General features: G+C 68.4%; 1 protein-coding gene across 1 annotated transcript; it reads right to left on the bottom strand.

Annotated features, from left to right (window-relative positions):
• Positions 1-71: 71 nt before the first annotated feature.
• Positions 72-21,707, bottom strand: SETD1A (SET domain containing 1A, histone lysine methyltransferase). Its single transcript, XM_072849102.1, is given in 21 exon segments — positions 72-1,509; positions 1,597-1,734; positions 2,909-3,028; positions 4,123-4,233; positions 4,325-4,494; positions 9,818-10,728; positions 12,214-12,322; positions 12,403-12,483; positions 13,488-13,610; positions 13,613-13,625; positions 14,778-15,290; positions 15,373-15,409; positions 15,411-15,454; positions 16,129-16,450; positions 16,919-17,005; positions 17,082-17,239; positions 19,032-19,138; positions 19,249-19,519; positions 19,622-19,720; positions 20,579-20,731; positions 21,638-21,707. Coding segments are annotated over 20 exon segments (3,726 nt in total). The 5' UTR covers positions 20,717-20,731; positions 21,638-21,707; the 3' UTR covers positions 72-1,335.
• Between the last annotated feature and the right edge of the window lie 1,503 nt (positions 21,708-23,210).

Below are 23,210 nucleotides of genomic sequence, written 5' to 3'. Positions count from 1 at the left end.
ACAGAGCCGGGGGGGAGGGGATGCCCGGGGGGGGAGGGGACGGGGGGTGAGGGGGTGGGTGAGGACCCCAGCCCCCCTCCCGGGGGGTCTCGGCCCCCCCCCCGGACGCGCCCCGAGTTTCTACAAGAAACAGCCAAGGAAGAAGAGCCTTCTCCGGGGAAAAGGGAGGGGCCGCGGTGACCTCACGGCGGCCGCGGTGACGTCACACGACGCTCGCCCGCGATGTCGCGGCGGGGGGCGGGGGGAGGCGGGGGGGGGGGAGCCGGGCAAGGGGCGGCGATGGCGTGGCAGCCGCGGCGGATGATGTCACGGCAACGCTGTCCTGGCGCCTCAAGGGCACGGCCGCCATGGCGGCGGCATCACGGCGAGCGTGGTGGCGGGGGGTCAAGGCGACCGCGGCGATGTCACGGCAACCACGGTGACCTCGCGGCAACCAGGGTGATGTCAGAGCAACCACGGCGGCAACGCGGCGCCACGTCGCGCCAACCGCGGCGGCGCCGCGCCGCCAGCCGCGGTGAGGCGACGCCAACTCCGGTGGGCGACCTCGCGCCAGCCTCGACGACCTTGCGCCAACCAACGTCAACCACGGCGCCCACCGCGAGGCGCCGGCCGACCCCGGTGACAACAGCCCAACGGCGGGCGGCCCCCTCACGCCAACCGCGGCGACGCGCCCCAACCTTGGCGGCCTCGCGGCAGCTACGGCGGCGACCTCACGGCAACGGCGGCAACGCGCCGACCACGGTGGCTTCAAGCCAACCCTGGTGGCCCCACGTCAACCGCGGTGGCCTCAAAGCAACTGCGGTGGCCCCACACCAACCGCGGTGGCCCCACACCAACCATGGTGGCCTCAAAGCAACCATGGTGGCCCCACACCAACCATGGTGGCCCCACACCAACCGCGGTGGCCTCAAACCAACCGTGGTGGCCCCACACCAACCGCAGTGGCCTCAAACCAACCGCGGTGGCCCCACACCAACCGTGGTGGCCTCAAAGCAACTGCGGTGGCCCCACACCAACCGCGGTGGCCTCAAACCAACCGCGGTGGCCCCACACCAACCGTGGTGACCCCACACCAACCGTGGTGGCCTCAAACCAACCGCGGTGGCCCCACACCAACCATGGTGGCCTCAAAGCAACCATGGTGGTCCCACACCAACCGCGGTGACCCCACACCAACCGCGGTGGCCTCAAACCAACCGCGGTGACCCCACACCAACCATGGTGGCCCCACACCAACCGCGGTGGCCCCACACCAACCGCGGTGGCCCCACACCAACCGCGGTGGCCATGTCCGTGCCAACAGCCCCACGGCGGCCGGCCCGGCGGCGGGCGGGGCTAGTTGAGGGTGCCGCGGCAGCTCTCGGTGTGGCACAGGCAGGGGATCTTGGTGTCCTCGATGGGGAACTTGTAGTCGTAGGTGATCTCCTCGTTGACCCCGATGGGCTGCTTCGAGTAGATGACGATCTTCTTCTGCGCCTCGATGGTGATCACCTTGGCGTAGCAGTTGGGCTGGGGGACGATGACGTGGTCACGGGGGACGACGCCACCTCGGGGACCCCCCGGGGAAGGGTTTGGGGACCCCCCCCCGGCGCTCACCGTGCAGCAGTGGTTGATGAACCGGGCCAGGTTGCCGCATTTGGTGGCGTCGATGATGGTGTCGTGGTCCACCCGGAAGAGGTAGCTGCTGCCGATGCCCTCCTGGACGTAACGCTTCTCCCGCATGTCCGCCACCACCTGGGGGGCAGGGGAGGGGGTCGGCGGGGGGCAGACGGGGTGCTTGGGGATCCCCAGGGCGGTGGGAGGGGACCACGAGGTGCTTGGGGGTCTCCAAGGGTGGTGGGAGGTGACCACGAGGTAGTTGGAGGTGGTGGGAGGTGACCATGGGGTACCTGGGGCGGTGGGAGGTGACCACGAGGTGCTTGGGGGTCTCCAAGGGTGGTGGGAGGTGACCACAAGGTAGTTAGAGGTCATGGGAGGTGACCATGGGGTACTTGGGGGTGGTGGGAGGTGACCACGGGGTACCTGGGGGTCCCCAAGAGTGGTGGGAGGTGACCACGGGGTACCTGGGGGTCCCCAAGAGTGGTGGGAGGTGACCATGAGGTAGTTGGAGGTGGTGGGAGGTGACCATGGGGTACTCGGGGGTCCCCAAGAGTGGTGGGAGGTGACCAAGGGGTTCTTGGGGGTCTCCAAGAATGGTGGGAGGTGACCACGGGGTACTTGGGGGTCCCCAAGACTGGTGGGAGGTGCCCAGGGGGTGCTTGGGGGTCTCCAAGGGTGGGGGGAGGTGACCACAGGGTACTTGGGGGTCCCCAAGAGTGGTGGGAGGTGACCAAGGGGTGCTTGGGGGTCCCCAGGGGTGGTGGGAGGTGACCACGGGGTACTTGGGGGTCCCCAAGAGTGGTGGGAGGTGACCAAGGGGTGCTTGGGGGTCCCCAGGGGTGGTGGGAGGTGACCACGAGGTAGTTGGAGGTGGTGGGAGGTGACCATGGGGTACTCGGGGGTCCCCAAGAGTGGTGGGAGGTGACCAAGGGGTTCTTGGGGGTCTCCAAGGACGGTGGGAGGTGACCAAGGAGGTTCTTGAGGGTCCTCAGGGGTGGTGGGAGGTGACCAAGGGGTTCTTGGGGGTCTCCAAGGGGTGGTGGGAGGTGACCACGAGGTAGTTAGAGGTCATGGGAGGTGACCATGGGGTACTTGGGGGTGGTGGGATGTGACCATGGGGTACTCGGGGGTCCCCAAGAGTGGTGGGAGGTGACCATGAAGTAGTTGAGGGTCCCCGGGGCGGTGGGAGGCGCCCAGGGTGTGGCTGATGGTCACCAAAGGAGATGGGAGGTGACCAAGGGGTTCTTGGGGGTCCCCAGGGGTGGTGGGAGGTGCCCGGGGGGGGGGGCACTTGGGGGTCAGGGCTGACCTGGCGGATGTTCTGCCCCACGTACTCGATGACCATCTCGTCGGCGGCGATGGGCTCCATGGCGAAGAGCCCCCACTCGTGGATGCGGCTCCGCCCGAACCGCAGCCGCTTCTTCCGGAACTGGGGAGGGGGGGACACGTCATCGGGGGGGGGGGGACGACACCCATGGGGACACCCCGGTGGCACTGGGGACACGGGCACGGGCTGGAGGGACGCGGGGGGGTGGTCATGGACTGAGGGACACGGGGGACGTAGGACACGGGCGACAGACATGGCATGGAGGACATGGAGGACACGGGCGCGACAGGGACATGGAGGACACGGGCACGGCAAGGGGGACAATGGGGACATGGAGAACATGGGCATGGCACGGGGGACATGGAGGACACGGGCGTGACAAGAGGGACACAGGCGACATGGGCATGGCAAGAGGGACACTGGGGACATGGAGAACATGGGGATGGCATGAGGGACGCGGACACGGCAAGGACATGGAGGACATGGGGATGGCATGAGGGACACGGACACGGCAAGGACATGGAGAACATGGGGATGGCATGAGGGACACGGACACGGCAAGGACATGGAGGACAGGGCCATGGCATGAGGGACACGGACACGGCAAGGACATGGAGGACATGGGGATGGCATGAGGGACACGGACACGGCAAGGACATGGAGGACAGGGCCATGGCATGAGGGACACGGACACGGCAAGGACATGGAGAACATGGGGATGGCATGAGGGACGCGGACACGGCAAGGACACGGAGAACATGGGGATGGCATGAGGGACACGGACATGGCAAGGACACGGAGAACATGGGGATGGCATGAGGGACGCGGACACGGCAAGGACATGGAGAACATGGGGATGGCATGAGGGACGTGGACACGGCAAGGACATGGAGGACAGGGCCATGGCACGAGGGACACGGACACGGCAAGGACACGGAGGACAGGGGCATGGCACGAGGGACACGGAGGACGCAAGCGTGGCATGAAGAACACGGACATGGAGGACACGGGCACGGCAGGAGGGACAACGGGGACACAGAGGACACGAATATGGCGCGGAGGACACCGAGGACACGGGAGACGCCAGGCCGGGGACCGCCAGGCCGGGGAGGCGCAGGCAAGGTCCGGGGCGCGCGGGCCGCGCGGTGGGGACGCCAGGGACACCCCCCGCCCCCCGGGCTGTCCCCCGTCCCCACCTTGAGCTGGTTGAGCTTCAGCAGGTCGCTATCGAGGAGGGCGGCCGAGCCGATGGCGCTGAGCAGCCGGCGCTGCTCCGAGCGCCGCTCCGACAGCACGCGGTTGGGGCCCTGCCGGGACAGGCGCCGTGGGGACGGGGGACGCGGCGGCCGGGCCGCCCGCCGGGCGCGTGTCGTGTCCCCCCCCGCCCCGGGACCTCACCTGGGTGTCGGGGGCGTCGGGGTCCTGGGGGGGCGCGGGGCAGGGGTGCAGGTACCGCGCCTTCTCCCGCCGGCTGATGGGGTAGTAGCCCTCGCTGCGGGCGCTGCCCGTCCGGTGCTCCCGCGCCTCGGGCCACCGGCGGCGCCGCCGCGGGCTGCTCGTCCTCGTCAGTGCCACCGTCAAGGGAGCAACGTCCGTCTGTCCCCGGCGCTCGGACACCCGACAAGCACGGCCCCAGCGCCCACCTCCAGGTCTCCAGCGTCCACCCCTATGTCCCCAACGCCCACGTAGCCAAGGACCATGACCTCAGCAACCAACTCGACGTCCCCAACGTCCACCCCCATGTCCCCAACGCTCACACAGCCAACGACCATGACCTCAGAGACCAACTCGATGTCCCCAACACCCACCTTTGTGTCCCCAACGCCCACGTAGCCAAGGACCATGACCTCAGCGACCAACTCGATGTCCCCAACGTCCACCTCCGTGTCCCCAACGCTCACACAGCCAACGACCATGACCTCAGCGACCAACTCGATGTCCCCAACGACCATCTCCGTGTCCCCAATGCTCACACAGCCAAGGACCATGACCTCAGTGACCATCTCCGTGTCCCCAACACCCACCTCCATGTCCCCAATGCCCACGTAGCCAAGGACCATGACCTCAGCGACCATCTCCGTGTCCCCAACGACCACCTCCGTGTCCCCAACGCTCACACAGCCAACGACCATGACCTCAGAGACCAACTCGATGTCCCCAACACCCACCTTTGTGTCCCCAACGCCCACGTAGCCAAGGACCATGACCTCAGCGACCAACTCGATGTCCCCAACGTCCACCTCCGTGTCCCCAACGCCCACGTAGCCAACGACCATGACCTCAGTGACCAACTCGATGTCCCCAACACCCACCTCCATGTCCCCAATGCCCACATAGCCAACAACCATGACCTCAGCAACCAACTCGATGTCCCCAACGCCCACGTAGCCAAGGACCATGACCTCAGCGACCATCTCAATGTCCCCAAAACCCACCTCCATGTCCCCAACGCCCACGTAGCCAAGGACCATGACCTCAGCGACCAACTCGATGTCCCCAACACCCACCTCCATGTCCCCAACGCTCACACAGCCAACGACCATGACCTCAGTGACCATCTCCGTGTCCCCAACACCCACCTCCATGTCCCCAATGCCCACGTAGCCAACGACCATGACCTCAGCGACCAACTCGATGTCCCCAACGACCACCTCCATGTCCCCAACGCCCACGTAGCCAACGACCATGACCTCAGCAACCAACTCGATGTCCCCAACACCCACGTAGCCAAGGACCATGACCTCAGTGACCATCTCCGTGTCCCCAAAACCCACCTCCATGTCCCCAATGCCCACACAGCCAACGACCATGACCTCAGCGACCATCTCCGTGTCCCCAACGACCACCTCCGTGTCCCCAACGCCCACGTAGCCAAGGACCATGACCTCAGCGACCAACTCGATGTCCCCAACACCCACCTCCGTGTCCCCAACGCCCACGTAGCCAACGACCATGACCTCAGTGACCAACTCGATGTCCCCAACACCCACCTCCATGTCCCCAACGCTCACACAGCCAACGACCATGACCTCAGCGACCAACTCGATGTCCCCAACACCCACCTTTGTGTCCCCAACGCCCACGTAGCCAAGGACCATGACCTCAGCGACCAACTCGATGTCCCCAACGTCCACCTCCATGTCCTCAACGCTCACACAGCCAACGACCATGACCTCAGCGACCAACTCGATGTCCCCAACATCCACCTCCGTGTCCCCAACGCCCACGTAGCCAACGACCATGACCTCAGTGACCATCTCCGTGTCCCCAACACCCACCTCCATGTCCCCAATGCCCACGTAGCCAACGACCATGACCTCAGCGACCAACTCGATGTCCCCAACACCCACCTTTGTGTCCCCAACGCCCACGTAGCCAACGACCATGACCTCAGCGACCATCTCCGTGTCCCCAAAACCCACCTCCGTGTCCCCAACGCTCACACAGCCAACGACCATGACCTCAGCAACCAACTCGATGTCCCCAACGCCCACGTAGCCAACGACCATGACCTCAGTGACCATCTCCGTGTCCCCAACGACCACCCCCATGTCACCAACAATCGCACAGCCAACGACCATGACCTCAACAACAATCTCCGTGTCCCCAACGTCCACCTCCACGTCCCCAACGCCCACGTAGCCAACGACCATGACCTCAGTGACCATCTCCGTGTCCCCAACGTCCACCTCCACGTCCCCAACACTCACATAGCCAACGACCATGACCTCAGCGGCCAACTCGATGTCCCCAACGCCCACCTCCATGTCCCCAACGCCCACGTAGCCAACGACCATGACCTCAGCGACCATCTCCATGTCCCCAATGACCACCTCCGTGTCCCCAACACTCACATAGCCAACGACCATGACCAGTGACCATCTGCATGTCCCCAACGTTCACCTCCATGTCCCAAATGTCCCCCCCCCACGTCCCCAGTGCTCACATAGCCAACGACCATGACCTCAGTGACCACCTCCATGTCCCCAACGCCCACCTCCATGTCCCCGGTCCTCGCACAGCCAATGACCACGACCTCAGTGACCATCTCCGTGTCCTCAATGCCCATCTCCACATCTCCAACACTCGTATACTCGACGACCATGACCCCAGCGCCCATCCCCGTGACCCCCAACGCTCCTGCACCCAAACCCCATGACCCCAACGCCCACCCCCATGTCCCGTTCCCGGTGTTCATACACCCAACGCCCTTGTCGCTAACACCCATCCCCACGTCTCCAACGCCAACGTACCCAATCATGACTCTAACGCCCGTCCCCATGTCCCCAACGCCCACACCCGACGCCCTTGTCCCCAACGCCCATCCCCACGTCCCCAACGCCAACGTACCCAACGCCCACGACCCCAACGCCCATCCCCACGTCCCCAACACCAACACACCCAACAGCCATGATGCTAACACCCATCCCCACGTCCCCAATGCTCATCTATCCAACGCCCATGACGCTGATGTCCGTCCCCACGTCCCCAACACCAACGTACCCAACGCCCACGACCCCAACGCCCATCCCCACGTCCCCAGCACCAACAGACCCAACGCCCACGACCCCAACGCCCATCCCCACGTCCCGAGCACCAACAGACCCAACGCCCACGACCGCAACGCGCATCCCCACGTCCCCAGCACCAACAGATCCAACGCCCACGGCCCCCACGCCCCTCCCCCCCTCCCCCGCACCAACGTACCCAGCACCCATGACTCTAATGCTTGTTCCTACGTCCCCATCACCAACAGACCCGATGCCCACGACCCCAACAGCCATCCACACGTCCCCAGCACGAACATAGCCAACGTCCTTGTCCCCAACGCCCATCCCCACGTCCCCAGCACCAACGTACCCAACGCCCACGACCCCACCACCCATCCCCACGTCCCCAACACCAACGTACCCAACGCCCTTATCACCAACACACTCAACACCAAAGACTCTAACGCCCATCTCCAACACCCCAACGCCGACACACCCAACGCCCTTGTCCCCAACGCCCGTCCCCGCGTCCCCAGCACCAACAGACCCAACGCCCTTGTCCCCAACGCCCGTCCCCGCGTCCCCAGCACCAACAGACCCAACGCCCACGACCCCAATGCCCATCCCCACGTCCCCAGCACCAACGTACCCAGCACCCATGACTCTAATACTTGTTCCTACGTCCCCATCACCAGACCCGATGCCCATGACCCCAACACCCATCCCCACGTCCCCAGCACCAACAGACCCAACGCCCACGACCCACAACGCCCATCCCCACGTCCCCAGCACCAAGAAACCCCACACTCATGCCCCCCACACCCATCCCCACGTCCCCAGCACGAACATACCCAACACTCATGTCCCCAACGCCCATCCCCACGTCCCCAGCACCAACAGACCCAACGTCCTTGTCCCCAACGCCCATCCCCACGTCCCCAGCACCAACAGACCCAACGCCCACGACCCCAACACCCATCCCCACGTCCCCAACACCAACGTACCCAACACTCATGACCCCACCACCCATCCCCACGTCCCCAGCACCAACAGACCCAGCACCCATGACTCTAACGCCCATCCCCACGTCCCCAGCACCAACAGACCCAATGCCCACGACCCCAACACCCATCCCCACGTCCCCAGCACCAACAGACCCAACGCCCACGACCCACAACGCCCATCCCCACGTCCCCAGCACCAAGAAACCCAACACTCATGACCCCAACACCCATCCCCACGTCCCCAGCACCAACAGACCCAACGTCCTTGTCCCCAACGCCCATCCCCACGTCCCCAGCACCAACAGACCCCACCCCCTTGTCCCCAACGCCCATCCCCACGTCCCCAGCACCAACAGACCCAGCACCCATGACCCTAATGCCCATCCCCACGTCCCCATCACCAACAGACCCAACACTCACGACCCCAACAGCCATCCACACGTCCCCAGCACCAACAGACCCAACGTCCTTGTCCCCAACGCCCATCCCCACGTCCCCAGCACCAACACACCCAACGCCCACGACCCCAACGCCCATCCCCACGTCCCCAGCACCAACGTACCCAGCACCCATGACTCTAATACTTGTTCCTACGTCCCCATCACCAGACCCGATGCCCATGGCCCCCACACCCATCCCCACGTCCCCAACACCAACGTACCCAACGCCCTTATCACCAACACACTCAACACCAAAGACTCTAACGCCCATCTCCAACACCCCACGTCCCCAGCACCGACACACCCAACGCCCTTGTCCCCAACGCCCGTCCCCGCGTCCCCAGCACCAACAGACCCAACGCCCACGACCCCAACGCCCATCCCCACGTCCCCAGCACCAAGAAACCCAGCACCCATGACTCTAATACTTGTTCCTACGTCCCCATCACCAGACCCGATGCCCATGACCCCAACACCCATCTCCACGTCCCCAGCACCAACAGACCCAACGCCCACGACCCCAACGCCCATCCCCACGTCCCCAGCACCAACAGACCCAACGCCCTTGACCCACAACGCCCATCCCCACGTCCCCAGCACCAAGAAACCCAACACTCATGACCCCAACACCCATCCCCACGTCCCCAGCACGAACATACCCAACGTCCTTGTCCCCAACGCCCATCCCCACGTCCCCAGCACCAACAGACCCAACGTCCTTGTCCCCAACGCCCATCCCCACGTCCCCAGCACCAACAGACCCAACGCCCACGACCCCAACGCCCATCCCCACGTCCCCAGCACCAACGTACCCAACGCCCTTATCACCAACACACTCAACGCCAAAGACTCTAACGCCCATCTCCAACCCCCCAACGCCGACACACCCAACGCCCTTGTCCCCAACGCCCGTCCCCGCGTCCCCAGCACCCGTCGCCCCGCCCGCGGGGAGGATATCCGTGTGGTGCACCCAGTGGGTGTCGTTGAGCCAGTGGGTGCCGCTATCCTCCTGCAGCAGCCGCTCGTAGGTGATGCGCAGGAACCGCATGTCCTCGGCGTCCAGCCCCGCGCTCCAGATGTCGTAGAGGATGGTCATCTGCTCGAACTCGCTGCGGGGGGCAAAGGAGCGGGGCGGGGGGGACCGCCGGGCCGGGGGGGGCCCGCGGGGCCGCAGCCATCGCCGCGCCCCATCTTCCTCCTCGTCCTCTTCCTCCTCGCTGCTGCTCTCGTCCTCCTCGCTCTCGCTGGACCCCGAGGAGGCGGGCGCCGGCGGGGGGCGATGCCGCTTGCGGCGAGGGGCCGCCGGCGGGGCGGGGGCGGCAACGGGGCGGGGGGCCCCTCTGTCTCGGGGGGGGCCTCCACCACCACCTCCTCGGGGGCTTCCAGCACCTCGGCGGCGGTGGGCTCCAGGCGCTGGGCTTCCGCGGGGTGGGGGGCGCCTGCCGGGCTCTCGGGGGGGCCGCGGCGGGGGGGCCCGGCCCGCACCGGCATGGCGTAGTTGTGCTCCAAGAGGACAGCGGGATCGCGGGGCGGGGCGGCCGGGGCGGGGGGGGCGGCGCCGCCGCCATCTTCTTCTTCCTCTTCTTCCTCCTCTTCTTCCTCCTCCTCCTCCTCCTCTTCCTCGCTGCCCCCCCGGGTGAGGGCGATGGTGGCCAACACCGCCAGGTCCCCCCCGGGCTGGGGGCCGCGGGCCAGCTCCAGCAGCGAGGTGGCCCCCAGCCGCTCGGCCGGGGGGCGGGCGGGGGGCGGCCGGCGCGGGGGGCGGCGGGGGGGGACGCTGCCGGCGCCGCCGCCCCCCAAGTCCTCGGCCCAGCGCTTGACCAGGGAAGCGTGGTCGGCCGGCAGGTTGCAGACGGGCCGGGGCGGCGCGGGGGGCCGGGGGGTCGCGGCGGCGGGGGCGGCAGGGGCGGGCGGGGGCGCCGGCGGCGCCGGTGCTGGTGCCGGTGCCGGGGGCGGCGGCGGCGGTGGCGGCGGTGCCGGGGGGCTCCTCGCCGGGGCTGACGGTCTTGCGGGCGCTTCTTGGGGGGCAGCAGCGGGATGGGGGAGGAGGGGCGCGGCGGCGGCGGCGGCGGCGGGGGGCTGCGAGGGAGAGGGGGGGTCAGCGGGGGACCCCAAAATGGCGGGGGGACACCCCAAAGTTGAGGGGTGGGGGGAGGGGGAGTCCTGGAGGGCGCTACCCGGCTCCGGCGTGGGGGCCGCGGGGCGGGGGGGTCCTCGGCGGCGCTCTCGTCCTCGGAGGAGGAGGAGGAAGAAGAGGAGGAAGAAGAAGAGGAGGAGGAGGAGGAGGAGGAAGATGGGGGGGGGGAGGAAGAGCTGCTGGCCGAGGCGCTGCCCCCCCCGAGCCCTCGTAGAGGGAGAATTTGGAGGAGGCTTCGCTGGGGGCTGCTTCTTCCTCCTCCTCCTCCTCCTCCTCCTCTTCCTCCTCTGTGGGGACAGGGGACGATGTCACCCCCCACCCCGACCCCACTCGCGCGGGTCCCCAGCCCCGTGTCCCCCCCATCCCCGTGTCCCCACGGTCCCCCGCGGCCCCAGCCCCCCGGCCGCGTCCCCGCGCCCCGCCACGCGCCCCCGATGTCCCCGTCCCCACGTCCCCCATCCTGAACGTCCCCATCCCCACGTTCCCACCCCTGAGTGTCCCCGTGTCCCCACCCCCGTGTCCCCAGTGCCCACCCCCGTGTCCCCGTGTCCCCAATGCCCTCGCGTCCCCCACGTCCCCAATCCCCGCATCCCCCGCATCCCCCCACGTCCCCGTGTCCCCAATCCCCATGTCCCCCACTACATGCCCCATGTCCCCAATCCCCGTGTCCCCCCATGTCCCCCTTACCCCCATGTGTCCCCCTCGTGTCCCCGATCCCCGTGTCCCCCCACGTCCCCCGTGTCCCCCATGTCCCCAATCCCCCACGTCCCCCGTGTCCCCCCCACGTCCCCCGTGTCCCCCCATGTCCCCAATCCCCCACGTCCCCCGTGTCCCCGATCCCTGTGTCCCCCCACGTCCCCCGTGTCCCCCGTCCCCGTGTCCCCCCCACGTCCCCGATCCCCGTGTCCCCCCACGTCCCCCGTGTCCCCCACGTCCCCGATCCCCGTGTCCCCCCACGTCCCCAATCCCCCACGTCCCCCGTGTCCCCCCACGTCCACCGTGTCCCCCCCGCGTCCCCACCGTCGGAGGGCTGCTGGGTGCCCCCCCTCTCCCCATCCGGGGGCTCCCCCTTGGGTCTCCTCCTCCGCCGCCGCTGCGCCGCCTCCTCCTCCTCTTCGGCCTCCTCCTCCTCCTCCTCTTCTTCCTGAAACGGGGGGGACAGGGGCTGGGTGGGGGCACTGGGGGCCCGGGGGTCCCGGGGCTGGGGGGGTCTCACCTGCCGGAGGAAGACTCCTCGGAGGCTTCCTCGCCCTCGCTGTCCAGGCAGAAGAGCTTGCGCCGCTTGCCGGGGCTTCGGGCCGGGGGGCGCCGGGGGGGCTCCTTGTCTGGGGGGGCGGCGGGGGGAGAAGGGGTGTTAGAGGGGTGGGGGCACAGAGGGGCGTGGGGGTGGGGGGCACAGGCTCACCGTCCTCGTCCTCCTCGGGGGGTGGGGGCCGGGGCGCTTCTCCTCCCCCTCGCCCAGCTCCGACGGCTCTTTCCGCTTCACCTGGGGGGGCGAAGGGGGTCAGGGGTTTGGGGGTCAGGGCTCCATTATCAGCCCCCCAAAATGCCCTGCCCCCGCTGACACCCCAAAAGGGGTGACCTTGAGGGAAAGGAGCCTGAGCCCCCGTAACCCCTCTCGGCACCCCTGTGGCCCCCCCCAAAGAGGGGAGCACCTCGCAGGAGGGCACCCCCCCACCAGCCCCCCATTGCTCCCCCAGCACCCCACCCCCCAAAAAGGGGTTACCTTGAAAAAGGAACCCCAGCCCCCACTGCACCCCATTGCCCCCCAGAAAGGGGTGTACCTTGAAAGGGGACCCCCAGCACCCCATAACCCCCCAACCCCCCATTGCCCCCCCAAACAGGCTGTACCTTGAGAAGGGCACCCCCAGCACCCCATAACCCCCAAACCCCCCAGCACCCCACTGCCCCCCCCAAACAGGCTGTACCTTGAAGGAGGGGACCCCCAGCACCCCATAGCCCCCCCAACCCCCATTGCCCCCCAAACAGGCTGTACCTTGAGAAGGGGCACCCCCAGCACCCCATAGCCCCCCAACCCCCCATTGCCCCCCAAACAGGCTGTACCTTGAAGGAGGGGACCCCAGCACCCCATAACCCCCCCAACCCCCCATTGCCCCCCAAACAGGCTGTACCTTGAAAAGGGCACCCCCAGCACCCCATAACCCCCCCAGCACCCCACTGCCCCCCCAAACAGGCTTTACCTTGAAGGAGGGACCCCCAGCACCCCATAACCCCCCAACCCCCCCATTGCCCCCCAAACAGGCTGTACCTTGAAGGAGGGGACCCCAGCACCCCATAGCCCCCCAACCCCCCATTGCCCCCCCAAACAGGCTGTACCTTGAAGGAGGGGACCCCAGCACCCCATAACCCCCAAACCCCCCAGCACCCCATTGCCCCCCCCAAACAGGCTGTACCTTGAAAAGGGGCACCCCCAGCACCCCATAACCCCCCCAACCCTCCCATTGCCCCCCAGCCCCCAAAAGGGGTTACCTTGAAGGAGGGGAGGCGCAGGGCCCCCGCAGCCCGGCACCCCCCGGGCCCAGTCGACGAGGGAGAGGAGGGCCGGGGGCTCCTTCGGCCTCGTCCGCTCCTTCTCCTCCTCCCGCTGCCGCGCGCCGTCTGGAAGGGCTGGGGGGCGAGGGGGGTCACCCTCTGCTGGGAATGGGGGACCCCACCCCACAGAGTGCTGGAGGGGGGTCTGGGGGGGTTTGGGGTGCTGGGGGAGTCTGAATGGAGAGCTGGAGGGGCTGGGGGGGGCAGGGAGTTTTGGGGGTCTGGGGGTCTGTGAAGTTTTGGGGGTCTGGGTGGATTTTGGGGTGCCACAGAGAACCTGAAGGGAGCTCTGCCGGTACCGGGGGGGGCTACGGGAGTTTGGGGGTTCTGTGAGGTTTTGGCCCCCCTCCCCACCCTCGGTGACGGCAGCCCCCTGATTACGAGGAAACTGGGGGGGGTCCAGGGGCTCCTGCAGGGATTCGGGGGTCCGGGGTCCCCCATTTCCCCCTCCCCAAATGCCACCAGTGGCACTGTGATGACACGGGGTGGGGGGTCCCCATTCCCCCTCCCCCCAAACACCACCAGCGACACTGCAATGACCCTGGGGTGGGGTCCCCCATTCCCCCTCCCCCCCCCAAACACCACCAGCGGCCCCACGACGACCCTGGGGTGGGGGTGGGGTCCCCATTCCCCCTCCCCCCAAACACCACCAGCGGCCCCACAACGACCCTGGGGTGGGGGTGGGGGTGGGGTCCCCATTCCCCCTCCCCAAATGCCACCAGCGGCACTGTGATGACACTGGGGTGGGGGGGCTCCCCATTCCCCCTCCCCCCCAAACACCACCAGCGGCCCCACGACGACCCTGGGGTGGGGGTGGGGTCCCCCATTCCCCTCCCCCCCAAACGCCACCAGCGGCACTGCAATGACCCTGCGTGGGGGGGTCCCCATTTCCCCCCCAAATGCCACCAGCGGCACCGCGACGACCCTGGGGTGGGGGGATCCCCCATTCCCCCTCCCCCACGCCACCAGGGGCATCACGACGACCCTGGGGGGGTGTCCCTCATTCCCCCCCCCAAACGCCACCAGCGGCCCCACGACGACCCTGGGGTGGGGGTGGGGTCCCCCATTCCCCCCTCCCCCCCAAACGCCACCAGCGGCACCGCAATGACCCTGCGTGGGGGGGGGGGTCCCCCCATTCCCCCCTCCCCCCCCCCAAACGCCACCCGCGGCCCCACGACGACCCTGCGTTGGGGGGGTGTCGGGGGCGCGGCGAGGGGGGGTCCCCACCTTGACCTGCTCCTCCTTGCGCTCCCACCAGGCGTCGAAGGCGCGGAAGGCGACGTTCTCCACCATCTTGCGGTTCAGGTCGCGCTGCATCGTCGCCTTCATCTCCTGCACCAGCGCCGCCAGCACCCCCTCCACCGGCCCCCCCCCGCCGCCCGGGGGGAGCCCCCCGCCCCAAAACCCCGTCCCGGGGGCTCGGGGGGCGGCGGGGCGGCGGGGGGCGGGGGGAGGGTCGGTCCCGGGGGACGCTCCTCGGCGGGGGAAGTGGGGGCGAAGGCGGCGGGGGGTAGTGGGGATGGGGGGGAAGTGGGGCGAAAGGGGGGTGCCGAGCGGCTTTGCCCCCCGCGGCCCCCGCCGCCCCCGCAAGCGGCTCAGCAGCTGGGTCTGCAGCTGGAAGGAAGCGGGGGCCCCCCAGCGCCCCCAGCCGCCCCAAAGTTCGTAGAGGGCGGGGGGGCCCCCCTGCCCCGCCCGAAATCGCCCAGGGGCCGGTGGGGGGAGGGCGACGGCCATGAGGGGCTGGGGAGGGGGGGGAAAGCGGGGGGCGGGGGGGCTCGGGGGGCGGGCGAAGGGGGGCGGGGGCAGGGGGGCAGGGCGGCGGCGGCGGCGGGGGGCGGCGGGGGGGGCTCGTCCCCCTCGTCCTCCGAGATCTCCATGTCCTCCCCCGAGGAGGGCTGCGAGGCCTGGGGGCACGGGGGGTGAGGGGCCTCTGCCCCACGGGGACCCCCACAGCCCCGGGGGGCCCAACCATGGACACCCCCTCGTGGGGACAGGGGCACCCCCGAACCCCCCCGTGGGGTGGTCCCAGACGTGCAGGAGCCCCCGGGCCCCCACATCCCCGACGCCAGCACCCAGGACCCCCGAACCCCCCATAGAGCAAACCCCGGCCCCCTGACACCCCCAACCCCCCAAATCACAGCCCCCGCCCCCAATCCGCAACCCAACTGGACGGGACCCCAACCCCCCATGGGGAGCCCCCCAAATCCCCGATGCCATGGCCCGAGACCCCCCATAGCGCAAACCCCAGCCCCCGACACCCCAAACCCCCTAAACCAGCATCCCCTCCCCAGCCCCCCAATCCCCGACCCCACCGCCCGGGACCCCCAACACCCCCCAGAGCCAACCCCAGCCCCCGCCACCCCCAACCCCCCACGGGGTGGTCCCAGACATCCAGGACCCCCCAAGCCCCCCATGGGGCAAACCCCGGCCCCCGCCACCCCCAACCCCCCACGGGGTGGTCCCAGACATCCAGGACCCCCAACACCCCCCAGAGCAAACCCCAGCCCCCGCCACCCCCAAACCGGCATCCCCCAGCCTCCCCACACCCCCGGCCCCACCGCCCCCCCGCGCCCCTTACCCTCTCCTGCCCGTTGGCCTTGGGCGACTCGGGGGTCCCTCGGGTGCCCCCCGGGGGGCGACCTCCTGGGCGCCGGCGGGGGCTGGGGGTGCCGAGGGCGAGGGGCTCCCTTCGGCGGCCGGCGGCGGCGGCGGAGGGGGGTGTCGGCGGCGGGAGGAGGGGCGGAGGGGGGCTGGGAGGGGGGCCGGGGGCCTCGGCCTTCTCCTTCTGCTCCTCCTCCTCCTCCTCCTCCTCGGGGGGGAGGAAGGAGAAGTGGGAGCGCTGCTCCTTCAGCAGGGCCTCGATGCGGGAGTCCAGGCTGCTGTGCTGGGCGAAGGACGCTCTCGGGGTGGCCTCGGGGCCGGGGACCCCCGGGGGGCAGGGGGGCAGCGGGGCGGCGGGAGGAGGAGGAGGGGTTGGGGGCGGGGGCTCGGCGGGGCCAGCAGCTCGCCGGGGGCAGGGAGCCGGGGCGAAGGGCTCGGGGCGGGGAGGAGGCGGAAGTCGCGCTCCGGGGGGTCCGACCCCGAAAGGGCCGAATAGGGGTCCCCCCGGGTAAGAGGGGGTGGCGGGGGGCCGGGAAAGCGGCCGCCGGCGTGGAGGAGGAGGAGGAGGAGGACGAAGAGGAGGAGGAGGACGAAGAGGAGGAAGAGGAGGAGGAGGAGGACGAGGAGGATGAGGAGGGCGGGGGGCGGCTCGTCTTCGCGGGGGGGCCGGTGGCGGCGGCAGGAGGAAGACGAGGAGGAGGAGGAGGAGGACGAGGAGGACGAGGAGGAGGAGGAAGGCTGGCGGGGGTAACGCCCGGGGGTCGTACGCGTAGGGGAGGAAGGCTCCGGCGGGGGGGCGGCGGGGAAGCCCCTCCGGCCGCCGTGGGGTGAAGGGCTCGGAGGCGAAGGGGTGTCTGCGGGGAACAAAACAAAATGGGGGGGGGTCATTAAATGCCCCCACCCCTCCCCCCCCCCGGCACCGCGACTCACCGGCTGGCGTAGGGGGCCCTCGGCGGCGTAGGGGCGGGTAGGGGGGGCCGGCGGGGGAAGGGGCCGTAGCCCCCCGAGGGGGTCCGGGGTGCCGTTGCCCGGGGGGCGAAGGCGCTGTCGGTGGAGTGGCGGCGGCGAGGCTCCGGCTGCTGCGGCTGCTGGGGGGTGGAAAGGGGTCAGGGGCACCCCAAAACGACCCCGGCGAGGGAGGGGGTGGGGTGCCCCAGAATGGTGGGGGGGGGGGGGGACACAGGGGACGGACACGACCAGTTTGGGGGGCCCGAAATGGTGCCATGGGGGAAAATTAGTACTGGGGGGGGGGCTGAAATGGTCCCATATGGGGGTCAGAGCAGTTTGGGGGGGCCCCAAAATGGCCCCATAGGGGAAAATCAGTTTTGGGGGGGCCCAAAATGGCTCCACGTGGCGGTGAAAGGAGTTTGGGGGGCCCAAAATAGCTCTATGTGGGGGAAGTATTTGGGGGGGCACAAAATGGTCCCATAGCGCAAAAACAGTTTTGGGGAGCTCAAAATAATCCTACGGGGTGAAATCAGGTTTGGGGGGCCCAAAATGGTTCCGTATGGGGGTAAAAACAGTTTGGGGGGCCCCGAAATGACGCCACGTAGGAGTGAAAAGAGTTGGGGGGCCTAAAATGGTCTCATAGGAAAAGTAAATTTTGGGGGGCCCCAAATGGCTCCATGTTGGGGTGAAAACAGTTTGGGGGGGCCCCAAAATGGTCCCATGTAGTGCTGAAAGCAGTTTGGGGGGGCCCTAAAATGGCTCCGTAGAAGAAAATCTGTTCTGGGGGGGCCCCAAAATAACCCCATGGGAAAAAATGAATTTTGGGGGGCCCTAGAGGGCTCCATCTGGGGGTGAAAAGAGAGGGGGGGACCCCAAAATGGCTCTGGAGAAGCAAATCGGATTGGGGGGGCCCAAAATTGCCACATTTTGGGGTGAGATTGAATCGGGGGGGGCCCCGAAATGGCGCCAGAGGGAGCGAAAGGAGTTTTGGGGGTCCCCAAAACAGCTCCCCATGGGGTCAAAGGGGCTTGGGGCCCCCCAAAACGGCCCCACGGGGTGAAAAACAGCTCAGGGGCCCCCCAAAACGGTTCCCTGGGGGGGTGAACCCCCCCTCGGGGGCCCCCCAAAATGGTCCCAGGAGGTGAAATTGGTTGTGGGGCACCCCAAAACAGCCCCATGGGGTGAAAGACGGACTCGGGGGCACCCCAAAACAGCCCCATGGGGTGAAAGACGGACTCGGGGGCACCCCAAAACAGCCCCATGGGGTGAAACAGTTTAGCAACACCCCAAAATAGTTTTTTTACAAATTTAAATTATTTTAGGGGAACCCCAAAATGCCCCCACGGCGTGAAACGGGGGTTAGGAGCACCCCAAAACAGTTTTCTATGGAGCCAATGTGTTTTAGGGATACCCCAAAATAGCCCCGTACGGCGAAACGAAGCTTAGGAGCCCCCCAAAACCATTTCTTACAGCATCAAAACATTTCAGGGACGCCCCAAAACAACTCCCTGGCACAAAACAGAGACTAGGAGCACCCCAAAACAACCCCCTATAAAGGCAAACCATTTTAGGGATCCCCCAAAACCATCCTCGAGACAAAAACGTGGCTTTAAAAGCCCCAAAATATTTTCATACGGGACCAAAGTTTTTCACGGGTCCCCCAAAACGGCCCCAGGGGGTGAAACAGAGCTTAGGAGCGCCCCAAAACCGTTTCCTACGGGACTAAATTATTTTAAGGATGCCCCCAGCCACCCCCGCGGAGGAAAACGTACCTTAAAAGCCCCCCAAAATAATTTCCTCCGGGACCAAAGTTTTTCGGGTGTACCCCAAAACAGCCCCGCGGAGCGAAACGCGGCTCAGGGCCACCCCAAAACGTCCCCGCGCGGGGTTAAACCCCCCCCGGAGGGGACGACTCCCGGGAAAACGAGGTACCCCAAAAGCATCCCCCTGTACCGCCTCCGCCTTGCCGCCGGTGGGCACCGTCTGGGGGGTGTAGGCGCCGTTAACGATCAGCTCGTAATACTTCATCCGCTGCTGCCCTGCGCGCCCGCGCCAAACGGCGAGAAATTAATTCCGGGGCCGCGGATCGTCGCCGCGCCCCAAAACTCGCCGCGGGGCGGGGGGGGGACGCACACGGGCCGGCCGCTACCTTTGACGTCGAGCTGGGCGTGGATGATGTTGCCCATGACGGAGGTGTTGTGGAGGTGCTTGACCGTCTCCTTGGCCCCCCGCGTGCTGGCGAAGAGGACGCGGGCCAGCCCCAAATGCTTGCGGGTTTTGGGGTGCAGCAGGATCTCCACCTCCTCCACCTCCCCGTATTTGCGGCACATTTCGGCTAAAAACGCCTCCCGCACGTTGTCGTTGAGGCGGGCGAAGGTCACTTCCTTCAGCGGGATCTGCCCCACGTAGAACTCGTCCAACTGCCCCCCGAAACGGCGCTGGGGTTAACGAGGGGGGAGCCGCCCCCGCCGCAACCCCCCAGAGTCCCCGTCCCCCCCCCCCCCCCTCGGCGCTTTCCTCACCTTGAACTTGGGGACGGGTAAGGAGAGGTCGCGGTGCTTCGCCCAGATGCGGCGGGGACGGGGGTCCTGCACGGCGCCTGCCGGGGGGTACCCCAAGTCCTGCGGGGGGGGCAGCGCCCCAAAAAATGTGGGGTCCCACAGGCGAGGGACTCCCCCCGGGCGACCGCAACCAGCCCCGAGACCACCCCACGGAGCAGCGGGGCGGCTCTCGGAGTTGGGGGAGGGCTGGGGGGGAGGGCTGTGGGGCACCCCACAGATCCATGGGGCACCCCACGCATCTATGGGGTGCCTGGAGAGATCCGAGCCCCACACGTGAAGCTCTGTGCCCCCCAAAAACGGCTCTGAGATCACCCCACCAAACCATAAAGCAATTCTAGTGCCTACAGATGAGCGACGCCGTGCCCCATGTATCTATAGGGTGCTCCCTATATCTATAGGGTGCCCCATATATCTATAGAGTGCCCCATATATCTATAGGGCACCCCGCAGGCATCAAAGCCCCCCACGCACAACCCCCACGCGCTTCTGAAAGCCGTGGGGTGCCCTCAAAGCGTTTGTGAGGCCCCTATAGGGTACCCCACAGCGTGCGGTGCCTATGGGGGGGTACCGGGGTCCCTACGGAGCCACCCCACGCCGTAACGCCCCAACGGGGCGCGCTCGCGGCCCTCGCTGGGCATCTATGGGGCACCCCACACCTGCAGGCACCCGATGCCCCCCACGCGCGGCGCCCCCCAGCACCCTCGAAAACCCTCCGAGACCGCCGCCGTGGGGCACCCCCCGCGACAAGGCACCCGCGGGGCGACGCCGAGCGCTCACGGGGCACCCCGAAAGAGCCGCCCGCCTCGCACGTGAAGCCCCCCAGCACCCCAAAGCCCTCCCCCCCCCCCACCCCCCAGCCCGGGGGGGTCGCTGGGGGGCTCGGCGGGGCGTCCGTGCGTTAGGGGTGCGTCGACTCACGGGCACGCTGAAGTGGACGCCATCGTAGCGATAGACCTTCTGGGGGGCGCGGCGCAGGGCGGGGTCCACCACCAGCTTGTAGCTGCGCCAGGGGACGCTGGGGGCCCGCTGGCTGTCACCCCCCGCCTCCGGCTCCATGCTGCCTCATTTACACTGGGGCAGGGCAGGGGGGGCCACCCCACGGCCCCCCCCACATCCCCTGTGATCTCCCCTGCCCTTCCTCAGCCCCCCCCGGTATCCCCGTCTCCCCTCGGGCCTCCCCGTCCCGCCCCCCAGCCCCCATCTTCTGCCAGCCCCACAGGACCCCCATGTTCCTCCCACACCCCCACGCCCCCTCACACCCCCACGTCATCCCCAGACCCCCACGCCCTCCCCTCCGGACCCCCACGTCCCCCTTAGACCCCCAAGTTCCCTCCCAGACCCCCACGTCCCCCCTTAGGCCCCCAAGTTCCCCCCGGACCCCCACATCCCCCTTAAACCCCCAAGCCCCCCTTAGACCCCCCAAGTTCCCCCCGGACCCCCACGTCCCCCTTAGGCCCCCAAGTTCCCTCCCGGACCCCCACGTCCCCCTTAGGCCCCCAAGTTCCCCCCGGACCCCACGTCCCCCTTAGACCCCCACGTCCCCCTTAGACCCCCCAAGTTCCCCCCCCGGACCCCACGTCCCCCTTAGACCCCCAAGTTCCCCCGGACCCCCACGTCCCCCTTAGGCCCCCAAGTTCCCTCCCGGACCCCCACGTCCCCCTTAGACCCCCACGTCCCCCTTAGACCCCCAAGTTCCCCGGACCCCACGTCCCCCTTAGGCCCCCAAGTTCCCTCCCGGACCCCACGTCCCCCTTAGGCCCCCAAGTTCCCCCGGACCCCACGTCCCCCTTAGGCCCCCAAGTTCCCCCACCCCCTCACCCCCAGCCCCTCCCGTCCCCCTCACCCCCCAACTTTCCCCTCACACCCCCGTCCCCTCCCCGCCCCCACCCCCCGTGCCCTCACCTCCCCCACCCCCCTCCCCATCTCCCCTCACCCCCTCCCCGGCCCCCGTTTCCCCTCACCCCCTCCCGCTCTCACCTGCCCGCTCCCGCCGCCGCCGCCGCCCCCTCCGCGGGGCGGAGAGCGGCGGGGCCGAGGGGCCGAGGCGGGGGCGGTGTCGGTGTCGGGGGCCGGGGCCGGGGCCGGGGCCGGAGGGACCGGAGGGGCCGGAGCTGCCGCCGCCGCCGCCGCCGCCGCCGCAGACCGGGGCGGGGGGGGTTGGTGGTGGGGGAGAGAAGGGGGCGGAGCCAACGGCCGAGCTCGCGCCGCGCCGCTCTCGCGAGAGCCGCCGCGCATGCGCGCCGCCCCGCCGCACTTTCCACACGGGTCCCGCGCTACCGTTCCTCGCCCCGCGCGCACGCCAGGAGCCGGCTCCCCCCTCCCGCCCCCAAAACCGGCGCCGGAATAAACGGAATTTTAAAAAAACAACAAAAAAAAAAACCGCCTTGAAACGCCCCCGCGGAAAAAACGCGCCCGCACGCGGGGACGGAAGGGCCGTGGCGAATCTGCCGCGCGCAGCCGCCGGCCGCACTTTCGCCGCCTCTGCCCCCCGCTCTCTCTCCTCGCTTTCCCGCTCGCTTCGCTCGGCTCCCGCCGCGCGCCGCGCCTTTTCCGCCCCTTTGTTAGCGGCGTTTGCGCTTTATTTTTAATTAAGCCGCGCGCTTGTGGCGAATCTGCGCCGCCGCCTTCGCCGGACTGCGCAGGCGCCGCTGGCCCCCCCCAGCGCGTTCTGCGCACGCGCCGCCTCGCAACCCTTCCAGCGCGCGTCGCGCATGCGCCCCTTCCACCCCTCCAACGCACTCTGCGCATGCGCCCCTCCAACGCACTCCGCGCATGCGCTGCGTCCACCCCTCCAACGCACTCCGCGCACGCGCCGCTTCCAACCTTCCACCGCGCTCCACGCATGCGCTCTGCCCAACCCCTCCAGCGCGCTCCGCGCATGCGCCCCTTCCGCCCCATCATCGTACTCTATGCATGCGCCCCTTCCGCCCCGTCTCGCGCTCTACGCATGCGCCTTTCCCAGCCCCTCCCAGCGCGCTCCGCGCACGCGCCCCTTCCGGCCATCACCGCGCTCTACGCACGCGCCCTTCCCAACCCCTCCAGCGTGCTCCACGCATGCGCCCCCCCGCCCCCCGCCCTGCGCATGCGCACAACGCCTAGAGCGGGCCGTGCGGAGGCGCGTCCCCTAAAGGCGGGGCGTGGGTGAGGGGGGCGTGACCTGATTTGCATAAATCTGCATATCCCGCCAAGGAAGGGTGCGGGGCAGTTGGGGGACCCCCCTCCCCCCACCAAACAAACCTCACAAATTTCGGCGTTTTGTTAAAAAAAAAAAAAAAAATCCGACCGTTTATTGGCGGCGCCGCGGGGCCCCGCCTCCCCCAGTGCTCCCAGTGCTCCCAGTGCCCCCCCCCCCCGCCCCCGCCGGCTGGGGGAGGGGCAGCTTTGGTCCTGGGGGGTCCGGGGGGGGGGGGAGGGGGCGTGTCCCCGCGCGGAGCCCTGAGGTTTGGGGGTGCCCCCCCCCCCGGCCCCGATTCAAGTAACGCCTCCGGCGAGGATTCAAGTATAACCGGGGGGCGGGGAGCCCCGGGACTCCGCCCCCCGCCCGGGAGGG

This window comes from Ciconia boyciana, chromosome 36 (assembly GCF_034638445.1).
Source record: "Ciconia boyciana chromosome 36, ASM3463844v1, whole genome shotgun sequence".
Classification (NCBI taxonomy): Eukaryota; Metazoa; Chordata; class Aves; order Ciconiiformes; family Ciconiidae; genus Ciconia; species Ciconia boyciana.
Note: the sequence above shows the minus strand (reverse complement) of the source record. Positions and strands in the feature narration are given on the sequence as shown.